The sequence below is a fragment of the Strix uralensis genome, chromosome 21 (genome assembly GCF_047716275.1).
Source record: "Strix uralensis isolate ZFMK-TIS-50842 chromosome 21, bStrUra1, whole genome shotgun sequence".
Taxonomy (NCBI): domain Eukaryota; kingdom Metazoa; phylum Chordata; class Aves; order Strigiformes; family Strigidae; genus Strix; species Strix uralensis.
Window position 1 is genome coordinate 7,059,239 of NC_133992.1, and position 16,401 is coordinate 7,075,639.

Below are 16,401 nucleotides of genomic sequence, written 5' to 3' on the forward strand. Positions count from 1 at the left end.
AGAGGAGCGGGCGGCTCTGCGGCGTGGCTGGAGCCGTTGCTGCTGCCACGTTTTTGCAGACTTGGCTTTGCACAAACTGGCCCCAAGGTTGGACCCGTCTCCAGCAGAGAGTGGGATTCGATAGGGCGTCCTCGATGGTGGGACCCTCGGCCCTGGCCCTTTGCTGGGCTCAGGAGCGTGGCGAGCTGAGGGACGCTCAACTGATTTCTTTTTCCTCTCTTAATTTTCAGCCACACTCTATTGCCTTAGTAATAATATAAAATCAAAGGGAACATTTGCAAGTGAGATTGGCCCCCGGTTGCAGGCAAACACTGCAGGTTTCATTGAAACCTGAAGGGCTGATGTGGAGCCTCAGCCCCGGGGTGGGGACAGGAGCACTGTCCCCTCCCTGCCACCACGAAGGGCTTTGGTGGTGGGGAAGGATGGAGGGGGGTGGCTGGGGCTTAATGGAAATGGTCTTGAGGAGCCCCAGTGCAGCACAGTAAAAAAAGAGGAGAAAAATGTCTTTTGGGAGGAAGCTGTGGGAGCAAATACTGCAGGCTCCTGTGGGAAATAGGTGGCATGGATGGGATGTGGCTGCCCCATGGCCTGCTTGAAAATGCAGGTGACAACCAGAGCAGTACAATGGCCGCTGGTGGCTTCAGTGAGGGGAAAACTGGTGGGTTTTGGTCATTCAGGTGCCTGTGCGTGGGGGATGTTCCGTGCCAGCTCACCTCCGAGCACCTCCCCAGACACTACCCCATCCTGGGAGCAGCTGGGTGCTGTGGCCCGGTGCTCAGCGTCCCCTCCCCAGTGACAGATAACCTCATTTCCTTAAAATCTGGAAAGGAAAATGGGGCAAAAACAGTGCTTTCTCTGCTTAGAGATGCTCTCGATGCATCCCCAACTCAGCAGCCGACTAAACACACACTCCTGGCCCCTGTCACCAGCCCCCACCGTGGGTTGCTGCCACCCCCGTCACACTCAGGTCCTTTCACAGGGACTCGGGGGACCTGGGCACCCAAAAGCTGTCTGGGGGTGACAGCTGCTTGCCCAGAGATGGGGCCTCCCTTCACTTTCCGCAGAGGCACTGTGGAAGGATGGCAAGGGGCTCTGGCACCGAGGCCACATCCTGGTTGTGCCATGGATTTTGGGATGGCTGTGGGGGAAGCAGTTGTTTTGGGGCCAACAAGTCCTTGCTGAAGGCATTAGGACATTTTGGGGTGTAAGTGGGTGCTGGCTGAGTGGGAACAGGCCCGCCCCCCGGACCTATGCAGCGTTGTCCCTCTCACCGCTACCTTCTGATCGTTTTGAGTGATTTCAAGCAGATTTCGTTCCTACAGGTTTTGTGCAAGTCGGTGTCCGGGGGGACAGTGAGGGAGGGGCCGGTGCCCTGCTGAGGGAAGGACTCACCCCGTCTTAGACACCAGAGAATCCACACCGCCCTCCTTTCCCCAGGGACACGGCTGCAGCCAACCCAGTTTTGTCGCTGACACTTGTCCCCACAGCAACCCCCTTCCCAAAGCCTCGGGCACCGCCAGGTCCCCATGCTCGGGGGTGTGTGTGGGGGGGTCAGCCCCGTCGGGCAGGGGAACAGACGGCAGGCCATGGGGTGGGCTGCTGTCCGTCGACCGGAGATCATCCCGGGGAAGGGTGAGCGGCAGCTTCCCCCCAAAAGGGCCGGGCTGGTCCCCCCGAAAGGGTCCGGTGTCCCCTCAAAGGGGCCGGTGTCCGTCTGTTTCCCCCCCCCCGGCCCCGGGCAGGACCCAGCGAAGTTCCCGCGGCAGCGGCACAACGGCGGGACAACAGCGCCCCCGCGCGGCCCCGACGGGACACGGCGGGACGGGACGGGACGGGACGGGACCGGGACAAGGACAACGGCGGGACAAGGACGGGGCGGCGGCAGCAGCAGGGCCGGACCGGGGGCAGGCGGGCACCCGGGCCGCGACACCCCCCCGGCTGCCTTGTCCTGGTTACCCCGATCCCGCCGCCCTTCACCGGCAGCCCCCGGCCCTGCCATCCCGGTGCCACCCCCGCCGTGTCACCGCCGACGGGATCCTGCGTCCCTCTGCCCGCCCCCCCCCCCACCCCGGTCCCACGTCTGAGGGCCCGAGGCCTCGCGGGCAGCGCCGGGGCCGCTCGTGACACGGTGCGGACAGACGTGGGGGGGCACCGGGCCCCCCCACCGGGGCGGGACGGGACCCTCCTGCCGCCCTGGACCCCGCCGCGGCTCCCCCGCGGGTCGCCCCAGTCTGTCCCAGTCCACCCCAGTTTGTCCCACAACTGACATATCATCCCCCCCCCCCCGAGGCGCCCCCCCGGTGGGAGAGCCCACCCCCGAGGTGACCTCACCGTGACGTCACCGCGAGCGCCGCCGCCTGGTTGGTGCCCGCGACTGCCCGTCACAGCGGGGGCGGGAGAGGGGGCGGGGGGGACAGAGCACGGCCGCCGCCTGAGGTAACCGGGGGGTGTCGGGGGTCGCGGCTGCCCGGCCCGAGGGAGCAGGCGGGACCGGGCACCCCCGGCCCCGTTCCCGCAGCGGCGGGGGCCGGGAGGGGCCGGGGGAGCTGCCGGGGCCGGATCCGGTGTCCGCCCCCCCCCGGCGGGCAGGGCTGCAGCCCGGCGGCCTGCGGGGCTCCCCGCGGCGGTTTGGGGGGGTGTGTGTGTGTGTGTGTGTGCCCACGCCGCAGTCCTGGAGCGCGGGGGGTCCCCAGCCCCGATGGGGGGTACCGGGAAATGGCTGGTGTAGGCCTTGAACCAAGAGCCGCTCCCTCGCATCCCCACGGGCAGGGCGGGTGTAACCCCCCCCCCTCAGCCCCCGAGGATGGGACCCCAGTGTCCCCCCCCCGCCCCCGGCGTTTGTCCTAGGGACACCTCGCACCCCGCCTTTCCCTGCCGCCCCCCGGCCCCAGGGGTTGGGGAACGGGCCCAAAAGCAGGGAGGGCCGGTGTGACCTTCTCCCCCCCGGCTACGGGGGTCCGTGGGGCGAGTAGCAGCCCTCACCTGCCCGCCCGTCAGCTGGGGAGCTGCCACACTTCGGGGTGGGGGGGACGCCAGCAGCAGCGTCCATGCTGGTGGGAAGAGCCATCCTGCTGGGTGCTCTCAGCCTGTGCTGGGGGCCCGTGACACCCTGAAAAACGTCACCAAGTCGAACCCAGGGCCAAGGAAGGGGTCACACTGCTGGGAGGGCGAACCTGGGTCCCAGCCCATGAGATCAGGCAGTGGGGCCAAACTGCTCCACACACCGGCTGCCCCCATGGCTCAGCCTCCTGCCACCTCCCAGCTGTGGGGCAGCACCAGCTCCTGCCCCACAACTGCCCCGGGAGAGGGCCAGCAGGCTCGGGGCGACTCTTGCCTCCAGCTCCGTGGGGCTGCTGTCAGGCTTGCTCACACCCTCAGGAGCAGAGGCGTGATTTGGGACTAAAATCCCCTCTTTTCTTCCCTTAGATCACAGCGCAGACTGGCTCTCAGCCTCACCAAGCCAAACTGGATTTCAACCGGTGATCTGTAAGGTGAGATGCTGCATCCCCCCACTCCGTTCCCGGGCTCTCTCAAGACCTCGGGGGGCCACCAAAACCGCCTAAACTGCCATAGAAAAGGTTTTGTGTCTAATGGGATATTTGCCAGTAAATTCAAGCCACGAACACTATATATTTCTTTATTTGTAAAGGTGTTTGAAGTCCTTGAATTTACCCTTCGGCCACCTTAAATCTAGTTTCTAATCCCCAGCGCAGTTAATCAAATCCACAGTGGTTTGAATTATGAGATGTCTGGGGGGGATTTATAGCTTGTATTGCTGATTATACCTTGACTTTATTATATTGCAAATATCTAACTTATGGTCACGGCTGAGATTTACAATCCTTAGGTAGGTGCTTAGGATAACTTTTAGCAACTCCAGAGGTAATTGGAGGTGACTGATGGGGCTGTCACCACAGATAAACATGTAATCTGTAAAACGTTAAGACAGGGAAAGAAGAGGCAGAATAGGTGAAAGGGAGGGTCAGCCTTAAAAAAATGATAATATAATTGGGGGTATTGCTGAGCAAGGCTCCAGGGTGCCTGGTCAGGCTGAGGCATCCCTGCCTGGGAAGGGTTTTTGGGCTTGTTGGTCTCCAGAAAATACCAGGATTTAGATCTTTGTTCCTTCTTGCTCTCAGCTGAAGGTTTTTAGGGTTTGAGATAGCCCTGAGGAGGGGGAAGGGGTGATAAATAGAAACCGGGGTACTCACAGAGCTGACACCTGCCTCCCTGGTTCAGGGGGAGGCTTTGTGCCTGTGGCTCTTTCGGACCTAACCGGCGGTTTCTTCCCTGTCTCGGAGGAGCAGCGAGTCCCGCGTGGGCACGTGCCCCTCGGCCAGCATGACCAGTGAGGTGGTGGAGAACGAGTTTGAGTTTTACTCCAAGGCGGAGAAGTACTGGAAGGACGTGCCCGCCACGGTGGACGGCATGCTGGGGGGCTACGGCCACATCTCCAGCATCGACATCAACAGCTCCAGGAAGTTCCTGCAGAGGTTTCTGCGGGTAGGTGGCACAGTGTGTCATGCTCCCAAAGCCCCATCCTTCTCCCAGCACGGACCTGGGCTCTTCCCTCTGAGTTGCTCCATGGAATTGTCCGTTGCCTGCCTGCTGGGAGAGCTTTGCCCTGCAGTGGATCCCCCGTAGCCCAGCCGCATCCCGCATGGTTGCCCCATTTCTCCTCTGTGGGTACCTTGTGGTGGGATTCAGCCCCTCATGGTTGTTGTTCCAGGACGGTCCCAACCGGACGGGGACAACCCGTGCTCTGGACTGCGGGGCGGGCATCGGCCGGATCACCAAGCGGCTGCTGCTGCCCCTCTTCAAGACGGTGGACATGGTGGATGTGACGGAGGACTTCCTCACCAAGGCCAAGAGCTACCTGGGAGAGGAGGGTAGGCGGGTGCGCAACTACTTCTGCTGCGGCCTCCAGGACTTCAGCCCCGAGCCCAACTCCTACGATGTCATCTGGATCCAGTGGGTCATCGGTGAGGGTCCCTTGGCTTGCAGGGTCTCACCAGCCTGTCCTCTGTCCCGCTCCTCTTGAGGGGCAGGTGCCCCACGCGCTGGGGAGAGCTTTGGGGAGAGCAGCTTGAGGTCTGCATGAAGGGTGAGCATCACAGCATGGGTGGGGGGGCTGGGTTGGGGACCTACCCCCTCATCCCTGCCCCATGGAGGGGCACTCCGACAGCACTGTACTGTGGGGTCTTCCCCCCCAAGCCCTCAGAGGCCGGGGCAGAGGTGTGGGTTGGATGGAGTTGGATAGAGCCTGGGGGATACAAGTTGGACACCCCCAAGCTAAAGCTTTCACCTGCAAATGGCTTGAGTATTTGGCTGCCTGGATCAGGAGGGATCCCAAGCGCAGCCTCCCGCTCTCCTCCCCTCTTCCCACCCCCATCACCCCCTGCCCTCTAACCCCTGCTCTGTCCCTCCAGGACATCTCACTGACAACCACCTCTCTGACTTCCTGAAGCGGTGCCGCGCTGGCCTGCGGCCCAACGGCATCGTGGTCATCAAGGACAACATGGCTCAGGAGGGCGTGATCATGGACGATGTGGACAGCAGCGTCTGCCGGGACCTGGACGTGGTCCGTAAGATCATCCGCCGAGCTGGGCTGCACCTCCTGGCTGAGGAGCGCCAGGAGAACTTCCCCGACGAGATCTACCACGTCTACACCTTTGCCATGAGATGAGGGCGGCGGGAGAAGGTCTCTCCAGGGCCAGCTCGGAGCACGGGCCAGCACGGTGGTTCTGCTGGGGCCGGGAGGGGTGAGGACCGTGCCTTCACCGTGGGGTGGCTGACGGCAGCGAGGGTGTCACAACTCCCTCTTCTCCAGGGCTGGTGTCGAGGACGGGGCTTTGTCTTCCAAGTTGCTGCTGTTTGTGAAAAGAGGTGTTTGCCAAATACATTTTCCTGCTGTTGCACTTCTGCATGTGGGCTTTGTCAGACGCCGCGTTGGCTTGATGCGCCTTCGGGGGCTTTGTACGGGAGCAAGAGGGTCTCCCCTGCAAGAGGTGGCTCTGTAGGCCCTGGCAGGTCGCTGACTGCAGGCACAGGGCTCCCGTTAGCCAACAGGAGCTCAGAGCACCTCTCTGAGGGGCCAGGCTCCCTTCCTTGCTTGGGTGTTTGACCCTTTCCCGCTCTTGAACTTGCTGCTGCTGACAGCAACAAGCTGGGTAAGGCAAATGGGAGAAATCTGCACCAGGTTCTGGCGCTTTGTAGGGGCCTCTCCTTAAACCCACGAGCAGGTTTCCCACACGTGCAGCAAAAAGGGAGGTGGATGTAATCCTGGGTCCCCCGCACCTCCAGCTCAAACGCTGCAACCCTACAGCTGCTCCCCCACACCATCACCCAGCTCTGAACGCTCCCCCATCTCCTCCTTGGCCATATCCACATTGTTTTGCCCAAGTCTGGCCACTGGCTTGTGCCAAACTAACCCAACACAGCTTGGCCACCACTAGCACAGCTGGTTGCCACACGGGCAAGCCCACATGATTCCCGCCATCCCTGCAGAGCCCTCTCCTCCACCCCATCTCTGCCGCAGAAGAAACAAGCCCCTTGTCATTATTATAAAAGGCCTCATTTAATTGCTCGTTTCCCATTCCAGACACCAGGGGAGTATTTGATCACATCATCATTATTTTTTTTTTTTTAAACATCAATTCATCAAGACGCACAGCTCCAGTTCCACAGGGTGTGAGAAGGGAACACTCGGATGCTGCCAGGAGGGCAGTGGGGGGAGACAACCCTTCTGCAGCCAAGCTGCTGGCGGATCCCAGATCCACCTGCTGTAAACTGTACCTATGCAGAGTAGATTTTTCATCCTCTTCCGCATCTGTCCCCCATGACAAACAACAAAACAAAACAACAAACATGCGGGGGGCTCAGCTCTGCGGCCAGTCTTTGGCACGTCCTGAGGAAGCAGATGCCTAGAAGGGGGAGCCAGATGGCGGTGGCAAGGCTGGGACACGGGACCTCCCTGTGCAGCCCGCTGTAGATTCCAGTAGCAGGTTGGAAAGAAAACCCCGAGTCCTGGTGCAGCTTCTTGTTCCTGGAAGGAGGCACCAGAGACGGCGGTCCTGGGGGCAGTCAGCAAGGGGAAGAGCCAAGTTCAGGGAGGGAGGCCCAAGGCACTCAGCAGTTAGCCACCCGTGCCTCGTCCTTGCCCAGGGAATGCACCACAAAGCTGAGAAACATCCATTTGTCTGTTTTGGAGCTCAGCACCTCCGAGATGTTCTTGGTCCTCAGTGCTGGGAGGATGGGGTGCAGAAACTCAGAGGGTGCAGAGCAGCCCCCCACAACCCACCCCTGGTTTCAAAGCCCACGCGAGCGAGGAAGGTGTCTGCATGGAGATGCCAGACCTCCACCAGGACCGGAGGCAGGAAACCGGGACATGGATGCCAGAGCCCTCCTGGCACAGGCAACACCCCTTCTCCCAGCACCCCGAGGCATCTCACCTCCACCGGTCACCTAAGGCACAGCTTCACCTCCCGGGACCCGCAGGGCTGGGGTGGGGGGGGGGACACACAGGCTGCCCCTCCAGTTCCACCACCCCACCTGTCCTGCCCGCCAGGCTTTTTCTTTAAAATCCACAACAAACCAGCCCTCTGCCCCAGCATCCAGCTCCCCAGTGCCCCGGGGCTCTCTTCACCCCCAGGGAGCCACGGAGCTCTGCCCGCCTCCCCACGACGTGCCCCAGAGCTTCGTGTGGCATCGTGCCCAAAAAAGCACCCCCCCCCCCCCCAAAACACAGCGGAAAGGGACACTGTGGGCAGCACAGGCCAAGCTGTGGGCGCGTGTGTGGGCAGCAACACCTCTTACTGTGGAGAAAACTGGCCCAGAGCAGAGATTTGGCGGCTGTAGGCACACCATGACCACGGAGGGGGCACACAGGGAGGCATTAGTCAGGCTCAGAGGTCCTCGTGCCCGGCAGCAGCGTGGTCAATGAGAAGGTACCACTTCAGCCTGTCCGGAAGAGGTAGAGCCTTGATTTTAACATCTACTGGCCACGGTTTAAGGCGCTGCCGGATAAACACCCTGCAGAGATGTTTCAATGCCTGCGGGGAGCGCTCCAGCTGCTTCAGAGAGCAGAAAAGAGTCCTGATCTTCTCCCCGTGGTACCGACAGCTGCTGGTGTTGACCTCAAAGTTGCTGGGCAGCTGGATGGCTTGTGAACTGGCCATCATGAGCTCCAGCAGAGTCTGACCCTTCTGGATGAGGTCTGTAGAGAAGCTGTCATCTTCGGAGACGCTGAGGTGCGAGCAGAGGCACTCGAAGACAATGTGGAAGCCCGACCAGCACGAGGGACCGTGGAGGGAGCAGTTGTAGGCAGCACCTGACTCCAGCAAGAAACGCAGCAGCGGGAAGTGGCGTTTGAAGCTTTTGAAGCAGAGGTGGGTGAGGGACTCAGGGGCCGGGCACTCGCTGGGGTTGGCGCCGTGGGCTAGCAGCAGCTGTGTGACACGGAAGCAGAAGCGACTGATCACCTGTGCCTCCTCGGTGTTGCTGCACACCATTTCTCCCAGCAGGAAGATGACGTAGGTGAAGACAGTGTCACCGTCTTTGGTGGTGGCCCTGACGTCTGCTCCTGAAGGAAGGGACAGAGAACAGAACTGGCATTGCAGACAGCAAGGCCAGGACAGCACTAACTCTGGCACTGCTGGGCTTCACAGAACCACAGATTCATCGAGGTTGGAAAAGACCCTCAAGCTCCTCCAGTCCAACCATTAACCTCACCCTGACCGTTCCCAACTCCACCAGATCCCTCAGCGCTGGGTCAACACAACTCAAACCCCTCCAGGGATGGGGACTCCCCCCCCTGCCCTGGGCAGCCCATTCCAACGCCCAACAACCCCTTCTGCAAAGAAATACTTCCTAAGAGCCAGTCTGACCCTGCCCAGGTGCAGCTTGAGGCCATTCCCTCTTGTCCTATCACTTATTACTTGGTTAAAGAGACTCATCCCCAGTTCTCTGCACCCTCCTTTCAGGGAGTTGTAGAGGGCCATGAGTTCCCCCCTCAGCCTCCTCTTCTCCAGACTAAACCCCCCGAGTTCCCTCAGCCGCTCCCCATCAGACCTGTGCTCCAGACCCTGCACCAGCTCTGTTGCCCTTCTCTGGACACACTCGAGTCATTCAATGCCCTTTTTGTAGTGAGGGGCCCAAAACTGAACCCAGTCATCGAGGTGCAGCCTCACCAGTGCTGAGTACAGGGGTAAGATCCCTTCCCTGTCCCTGCTGGCCATGCTATTTCCAATAAAAGCCAGGATGCCATTGGCCTTCTTGGCCACCTGGGCACACTGCTGAAACATAAACAGTGGGAACATAAAGGAGCGGAGGGCAGTGCCCAGTGCTGTAACAGAATCAGCCAGCACTAGGCCTGGAGGGATTGCATGTGGAGAGGGGAGAAGGTTGCTCTCACCTCCTTCCAACAGGAGACGGATGCTCTCAGTGTTGTGGATCTGGACACCGTCGCTGCTGGCCAGGGCGTGCAACAGTGCTGTCTTTCCTGCAGTGGAGCAATCGGTCAGTCGGATGAAAATAGGGTGACACCCCAAAAGGCAGGAAGGAAAACAAACCACCCCACCAACCAGATGGCCAAACGTGGGGAGAGACAACCCTTCACCTTCTGGCAGGGTTCCGCTGCCCCCGTGATGGCACACAGCTGTGGGGACAGGGTCACAGGCCACATGTGCAGGGCTGGTGGTGGCCCCAGAGGACACTTGTGCCACGGTACAGCGAGTTTTAGACCGTGTGGGCACCACAGGGCTACGGAGGCACAGCCCCATCCCATCTCCCATGGACTGCCAGGAGCTGGTTTCAGTCCCCTTCTGCACCTGACACAGCCAGCATACAAGGCGAAAACACAGAGCACCAGGGAGGTTCAGCAGCCTGCACCCAGCTTCCAAACCAGTTTCTAACTGGAGAGCGCTTGCAGCAGCAAGATGGAAGGACCCGGACCCCCTCCCCTGACTGCTGGGAGCACCCGGCCTGGGGCAGCCGGATGGGGGCACACGGACCGTTTTTATCAGCCGCGTTGACGTCAGCCCCCAGCTGAAGCAGCCGCTGGAGGCATGGCAACCGCTCGGGCTCCTCGCTGGCCAGATCGAGGGGACTGCTCTCATGGATCTGCACAGAGCAAGAGGGAAAAAAACCACTAGTAAGTATTAAGGACTATTTGCGAGTGCCTCCGGAGAGTCGCTGCTGGGGCTTCATCCCAGCCAACATATAGTTGAACCTATCCCCAAAGTGATCCTTCCCTGGTGTATCTGTAGGCAGAAGTTTGTCTCCTCCAGCCTCCTCCCACCCATCACTCCACAGCAGAGGCAGATTTGCTCAGCAACTTGAACTTCTGCTACAGCACCGGAGCATGACAGACAACAGGCCAAGGAGGTCACCAAGGGGAAGCGGCATGCGGTGAAGGCCAGGAGGTGGGGAGCAGGGAGGGCTGTCCCCACACGCCACCCCCTTGCAGGGGAATCTCACAGGGGCTCAGCTGGGCCAAGCCAAGGCCATACCCGGTCTCTCCGGTTGATGTCGGCCCCGTGGTGCACCAGGAGCTCCACCATATCTGGCTGGTTGCGGAGCACCGCGATGTGCAGGGGGGTGTAGTAGGTGACTGGATCTGAGGACAAAAACACAGAGTCAGAGAGAAATAAGGGCTTCCCCACAACAGTCCCAATACCCACCAAAAGTGGAAGGGGGCAGCTGGGGAGGGCCCTGAGAATGCTCATAAAACCAGGGCTGTCACAGACACCCCAGGCCCTGCTTTTGCAATGACTCCATTGCTGGCAAAAGCCCTCAAAGCTGCAAACTGGCACCCAAGCCCCTGGCCAACCCCCACTCCATCCTTGTGGCTGGGTCTGGACAAGGGCTGCCACAAGGTACATTCATGCTATCAGAGCAAGGAGTGGGGGTCAGAGCTGGCAGCATCCCCTCTTTTTGCCCCAGCTATCACAGCCTCCCAGGGCAGCTTCTCACCCGCTGGTTCCTCCTGGCCAGGCCCAGTCCCCTTCCCACCAGCCTCACCTTCAAAGCTGAGGTCAGCTCCGAACTCCAGGAGGATTTCTGCAGCAGGGACAAGCCCCAGCTCCGTGACCTTCAGCAGGGCATAGCTCACACCTTCCTGATAAAACGGGGAGTGGGTCTCCCTCTCCAAGACTCGTCTCACAGCCGAGAGCTGGCTCCTGTCATTGCCCAGACAGGCAGGGCTTAAGACACACAAAACCAACCAGTTACTCAGTTGACTGGCACAAATCTCAGGGTGTGTAAAGGTCAAAGTAGCACCAGGGAAGAAGAAAAATCCCTGGTCTCCCCTTCTTGTCTTGTAACCACCCCACCTCTAACCTGTTGGCTGTGGGGTTATGCCACAGCATCGGGGCACAGCTGAACCCCAGTTTAGGTTTTATTGCCATGGGTGAGGCAGAAAGGGCTGTTCCTGGGGAGCACATGTAGCCCCTGTGTTCGCTCTGCTCCACCCCGACGTTCCCAAAGAGCAGCAGCAAGAACAGGGTCTGTGGGATGAGCTGCTCACCGGGACTGGGCTTTGTTCCCAGCCAGTTCTGTGTCATCAGCCACATCCCTGAGCTCCAGCCATCACCCCCTAAAACACCACGGGGATGTTTAGCCCCAGAGCTCCGCTCACAGCCCCGTATAGTTACCTCTCAAGGGCGCTCTGCCGTTCTGCATCCTGTATCGCCAGCAACCCCAAGATCTCGTCTACCAGGGGCTGATACTCGAAGATGATCCTGCGGAAGCCGTGCAGGAAAGGCATCGTGCTCTGCTCTGCGCACAGACCACCCAGGGGCCTCCAGCATGGCAGTGGTGTCTTCGCTGACGCAGGGCTCTGGTGGGCAGACCCTGGTGCTGCCTGGTTTCTGAAGTTCTTTTCCCTCCTTTTAAAACAAACAAGCCTTTCTAGCAGTTTTGCATTTAGAAAAAAACACAGCCTTTCTCCCTCCCTCCTTATGCGTTTCTAAAAGGCAACGAAGACCAGCACAAGGGATCTCCTCCCACACACTACGGAGGTGTATTCAAATTATCTGCTGCACGCAGAGCCACAAATTGGAGTTATCTGGGTGCAGGAAGAAAACGCGCCAGGCGGAGCCCAGGCTCGGGGCAAACCCCATCTGCAGAGGCTCTGCCACAAGTCCCCACACGCTGGGGGTGCCAGGGGGACAGCGGCCAGAGCAGAGAGGGGCTCCGAGCGCTATGGGGTGCCTGCGGCCAGCAGACCCCTGCCTGGGGAGGGGAGCAGGGCTGGAGCAGCCCCCACAAGACCCCATAACCCCCTGCGACCCACAGGAGCCAGCGCGGGGGCTACCAACCCCCCGGCGAGGGGATCGAGAGGCCCCTAAATCTCACTGCGCCCCACGGGGGCAAGCGCAGAGGCCCATAAACCCCCCAGCACCCCCGCGGGGGTAACGCCAGGGACCCCCGGGACCCCGCCGAGACGGTCCCAGCGGCCCCTAACCCCGCCGCACCCCACGGGGCGAGTCCCCGGAGCCCTGGGGCGAACCCGGGAGCGGCCGCAAGGCCCCCAGACCCCACGGGGAGGGACGCGGAGGCCCCAACAACCACCCGCTCCCCTCCCAAGAAGGGCTGCGACCCCCGCGCCCCGCCGCCCCTCACCTCCCCCGGCCCCGCCGGAAGCGGAAGCCGCCGGGTGGGGCGGGGCCTCCGGGGGCGGAGTCTCTCCGGGTGGGCGAGGCCTCGCGATGGGGGCGTGGCCTGGGCGGGGCGGGGCTGCGCGCAGCCGGCAGGGGGCAGCACGCGGCCGGGAGCGGCGCGCCGGGAGCGCGCGGGGGAGGGGGCGCGCGGCAGGTGGGCGGGGCCGATCGCGGGGGGCGGGGCGTGAGCGGGCACCCCCGGGACACCCCCCGGGACACCCTCCCGGGACACCCCCCCGGGACACCTCCCAGGACACCCCCTCACCCCGCGCTGCCCCCCGGGCTGCGGGCGCACCCACGTCCGTGGCTCTATCCCCTCCCTCAGGGCCTGTGACGGCTTCAGCTCCAGCTCTGCCCCCCCCGGGAGTGGGCACCGGGTGGGGAGGCGGGGAGGGTGTCGTGGCGTCGTGCGACCCCGTGCGCCAGCCCAGTTCCCCCACCCAGCACCCTGCCCTCCCGCGAGCACCCACCACCGGGGCTGCTCACCCCCACGAGGGTGGGCTGGGGGTGCTGGTGAGGGGGGGGGGTGGCACTGAGTGGCTGCCACCCCCCCGGGGCTCGGAGGGCTCAGGGGTCTGGGAAGCTCAGAGGGGTCTAGGGGGGCTCAGGGATCTGGGGGACGTGGGGGACGGTGAGGGCTTGGGGGACTGTGGGGGCTCAAGGGTCGGGGGGGCTCAGGGGTCTTGGGGGCTGCTACCCACAGCACACCCCGACCCTCCCCTCCTGAAAGAGCTGCTGGGGGAAGCGTTAGCCCTGGATTTATTGGCATTATTATCATAATCATTATTTTTATTATTATTCTGGTGGAATTTCCAGACGTAGGGAGCTCCGGAGAGCCGGCAATAACTGAAGCCGCCTTGGGTTTCCTATTTACGTATTTATTTTATTCTGGTGGAGCGCTTCCAGATTTCAGCAGGCAGCCGTGGCCTGGGGGCAGAGGGGGCGAGGAGGCCGCGCCAGTTGGGCATTTTTCTGACATGCCGTCACGCTCCCCCCTCTTTCCCACCCTTCCCTTCCCTACACAAAGTGGGGTGCCAGGGTGGGGGACCTCGGTGCCCACAGCCCCCTGAGCCCAAGCCCCCCCTTGGCATCAGGGCAGGGGGTTCCAAGCCCTTTGCAGAGCAGCTCTGGTGCTGTAGGGACTTGGATCCCCCTTGGAGCCCAGCAGCCCCCGTGGGTAGGGTTTGGGGGGCATCACCCCCATGATGTCCTGAGTGGGGGTGGAAATAACCCTGTCCGACAGCCCCGGGCAGGGATTGGAGGGTAAAAGCAGCAGGAGGAGTAACAGGGAGTGAGGATTTCTCCCTCTGCATGGAGGATGCTTTATGCCTGCATCAGCTGGCTGCAAACCAGCGCAGCCCGGCCGGGGGGACCCCTTCGTCGGGTGGGCTGGGCAGCCAAGACCCTCGCTCGGGTCCTGAGTGTCTCCTCACTGCTGCCAGTGGCTGGGCAAACCCCGGACCCTCCTGGTCTGGGTAAAGCCCAAACCCTCCATGGTCCAGTAAAACCCCGGACCCTGCGCAGCTGGGGTGGCAGCACCGGGCACAGTCACCATCCCCAGCTGCGTGACACCGGTGGGGACTGTGCAGGGTCCAGCCCTCCGTCAGACGCTGTTTGGGGGGGAGCCACCCCTGCATTCCCCACTGTTGGCTGGGAAAGGAGGGCTGGTGAGTGTGGGTCCCCCCATTGCCACCTCTGACCCCAGCCGTGTTGTTCCTGGGGATGAGAGGTGACCCCAGGCTGCCCCAAAGGGCCCTGCCAGGCCAACCGTGCCCCCATGCACCCCGCAGAGGCTTTTCCCCCACCCTAATAACCCCCCCAGCTGGAAGGGAGGCTTTGGGAGTGCAGTGTGGGGCCAAACCCAGCTCAAACCCGGTCCTGGGAGATGTCAAGCCCTGACACCCAAGAGCTGAAACCCTTCCCTGGCCATCAGCGAAGCCAGCGCAGGGCTGAGCACACAGGAGCCCTTCCCCGGAGCATCCCTGCTCCGGTCCTGCCGTGGCCGTGCCATGAGCCATGGCCTCTGGGGAGGTGACTCCCCGTCCCCACATTTCTTGGGTGAAAAAATCTGTTTTGCAAATAGGGACACTGCTGGCGCGGTCGGCCGGGGCATTTGAGTGCCCGGCTAAAATAACAGCATCAGGATCTGCCCCCTTCCTCCCCATCGCCTTGGCGGGGCGGACTAGGAAGAATGTGAGTTGGCTATCCATCAGGGAGACAGAGCAACAGCCAGCCGAAGAAAGAGGGGCATTTTAGGAGGAAAGCCAGGGAAATTTGATCATTAAGAAATCCTCCTGGCTGTCTGGGGGAATTTAATTAAATTGCTGGAAAGGGCTGTAAGCACATCTGGATCCAATATGTGCAGCTTTGATTTTTTTCTTTCTTTCTTTCTTTCTTTTTTTTTTTTTTTTTTTTTTTTTAGTTCACTCTTTTCCCATCTCGCTGTTGAAGGAGGGGGGGGAATAAAAGGGAAATAGCAGAGCCACGGAGTATTGGTTCATCTGGGACTGGGATTCCTGGCAGGGAAAGAAAGAGAGGGAGAGAAAGAAAAAGCAAAAGAAAGAGACAGAGGGAATAAGAAAGCTGAGAGAAAAACCTTCACCAAGGGCCTGGCCAGGGTGTTTTATAATGCCACCGACCGCAGAGACAAGGAGCTAGGAGGGAACTGGGGGGGGTTGTGAGATCTGGAGGGGAGAGGAGGAGGAGAGGAGTTAGCCCAGGGCATGCTGCGCTTTCAGGGTCTGGCAGGGATGGAGGGAGAAAGAGGAATTGCTCAGTGGATAGAGAAATACCATTCCTGCTTGGAGCACCAGGGCCGGGCACGGGGGGACTCCTCCAGCAAGTGCCCTCGGCTGTCCCCCCCGCGGGCCCGATGGCTGGAGCCCTGCCCGTCCCGATGCCCTTGGTGCTGGGGGCAGGATGGGGATGGTCTGGTCCCCAGTCCCGGGCAGGACACGGGGCTGGGCACGGCTCTGGTTTAAGCAGATGAGACAGGTAGCCCTGCTCCCCCAGCGCTGGGGAAGGGACGGACCCCCGGCCACCAGCCCCCAGAGCCGGTTGCTGGGTCCTGGCCGGGCACCATCAAGCCCCCACCGTCTCCCATACTCTACTCCTTACTATGTCCTTACTCCCTACATCCTTCTTAAGGTGCAGCAGAGGTGCATCTCCATAGTAAGAAAACCCTTCCACCCATGGGGGATGTGGGCAAGCCAGCCTGATAGTATCCATAGGGCGAGATTTTGGGAATATTAAGGAGAACAAGCACCCGGGTACCGCAGGGAGCAGCACCAAGCAGTGCCCCACCCCAGCCACCGCCGCTGTTGGGGGATGAGGAGGAGGGCTGGGGCTGGCAGAGCACGTCCAGATCCGTGCCGTGGCAAGCGCTGTGGAAGCGTGAGATATTATCACAGCATGAGAAGAAATATCAGGAAACCCCTGGGAGGACACAAAGCGAGATTAACAAAAAATATCTTTTTTTTTTTTTTAAAGAGAGGAAGATGAAGGACTGGCAAATGGAAACACATTCATCCCAAGGGCTGCAAACTGCAAACCCGGCGGGCTCTGGCTGGCCAGATCCTCAACCCAAGGAGCCTGGCACGGCCCTGCCAATTCGGTGCTGTTCTGGTTCATCAGCCCAACAGTTCTGGCTCAGCAAAGCTGGACTCTGCGCACACACCCAGCTCAGCAAAATCCAGGTGCTTGGTGTCGGGCAAAGCAAACTTGCTTGGCTTCGTCTCCAAAC

General features: G+C 61.1%; 2 protein-coding genes across 6 annotated transcripts; one reads left to right on the top strand and one right to left on the bottom strand.

The window, feature by feature from the left end:
- The first annotated feature begins 2,382 nt into the window (after positions 1-2,382).
- Positions 2,383-5,918, top strand: NTMT1 (N-terminal Xaa-Pro-Lys N-methyltransferase 1). 2 transcript variants are annotated; one of them, XM_074891429.1, is made up of 5 exons: positions 2,383-2,436; positions 3,427-3,491; positions 4,308-4,503; positions 4,730-4,982; positions 5,430-5,918. In XM_074891429.1, the coding sequence occupies exons 3-5, from the start codon at positions 4,342-4,344 to the stop codon at positions 5,684-5,686; spliced, it is 672 nt and encodes a 223-aa protein (XP_074747530.1). In that variant the 5' UTR covers positions 2,383-2,436; positions 3,427-3,491; positions 4,308-4,341; the 3' UTR covers positions 5,687-5,918. The 2 variants fall into 2 exon arrangements, with proteins under 2 accessions (XP_074747530.1, XP_074747531.1); XM_074891430.1 differs by lacking the exons at positions 2,383-2,436; positions 3,427-3,491 and having other exon boundaries at positions 4,286-4,503.
- A 1,013-nt stretch (positions 5,919-6,931) lies between these two features.
- ASB6 (ankyrin repeat and SOCS box containing 6) lies at positions 6,932-12,657 on the bottom strand. 4 transcript variants are annotated; one of them, XR_012631836.1, is made up of 7 exons: positions 11,652-12,615; positions 11,020-11,201; positions 10,509-10,615; positions 10,011-10,119; positions 9,413-9,499; positions 7,816-8,581; positions 6,932-7,499 (listed from the first exon to the last, which is right to left on the bottom strand). XR_012631836.1 is itself a non-coding variant. In XM_074891233.1 (7 exons), exons 2-7 carry the CDS (start codon positions 11,762-11,764, stop codon positions 7,905-7,907), a joined length of 1,275 nt encoding a protein of 424 aa, XP_074747334.1. In that variant the 5' UTR covers positions 11,765-11,885; positions 12,622-12,657; the 3' UTR covers positions 6,932-7,904. The 4 variants fall into 4 exon arrangements, 2 of the variants coding, with proteins under 2 accessions (XP_074747334.1, XP_074747335.1); XM_074891233.1 differs by adding an exon at positions 12,622-12,657 and having other exon boundaries at positions 6,932-8,581; positions 11,652-11,885; XM_074891234.1 differs by having other exon boundaries at positions 6,932-7,959; positions 8,120-8,581.
- Positions 12,658-16,401: the final 3,744 nt, after the last annotated feature.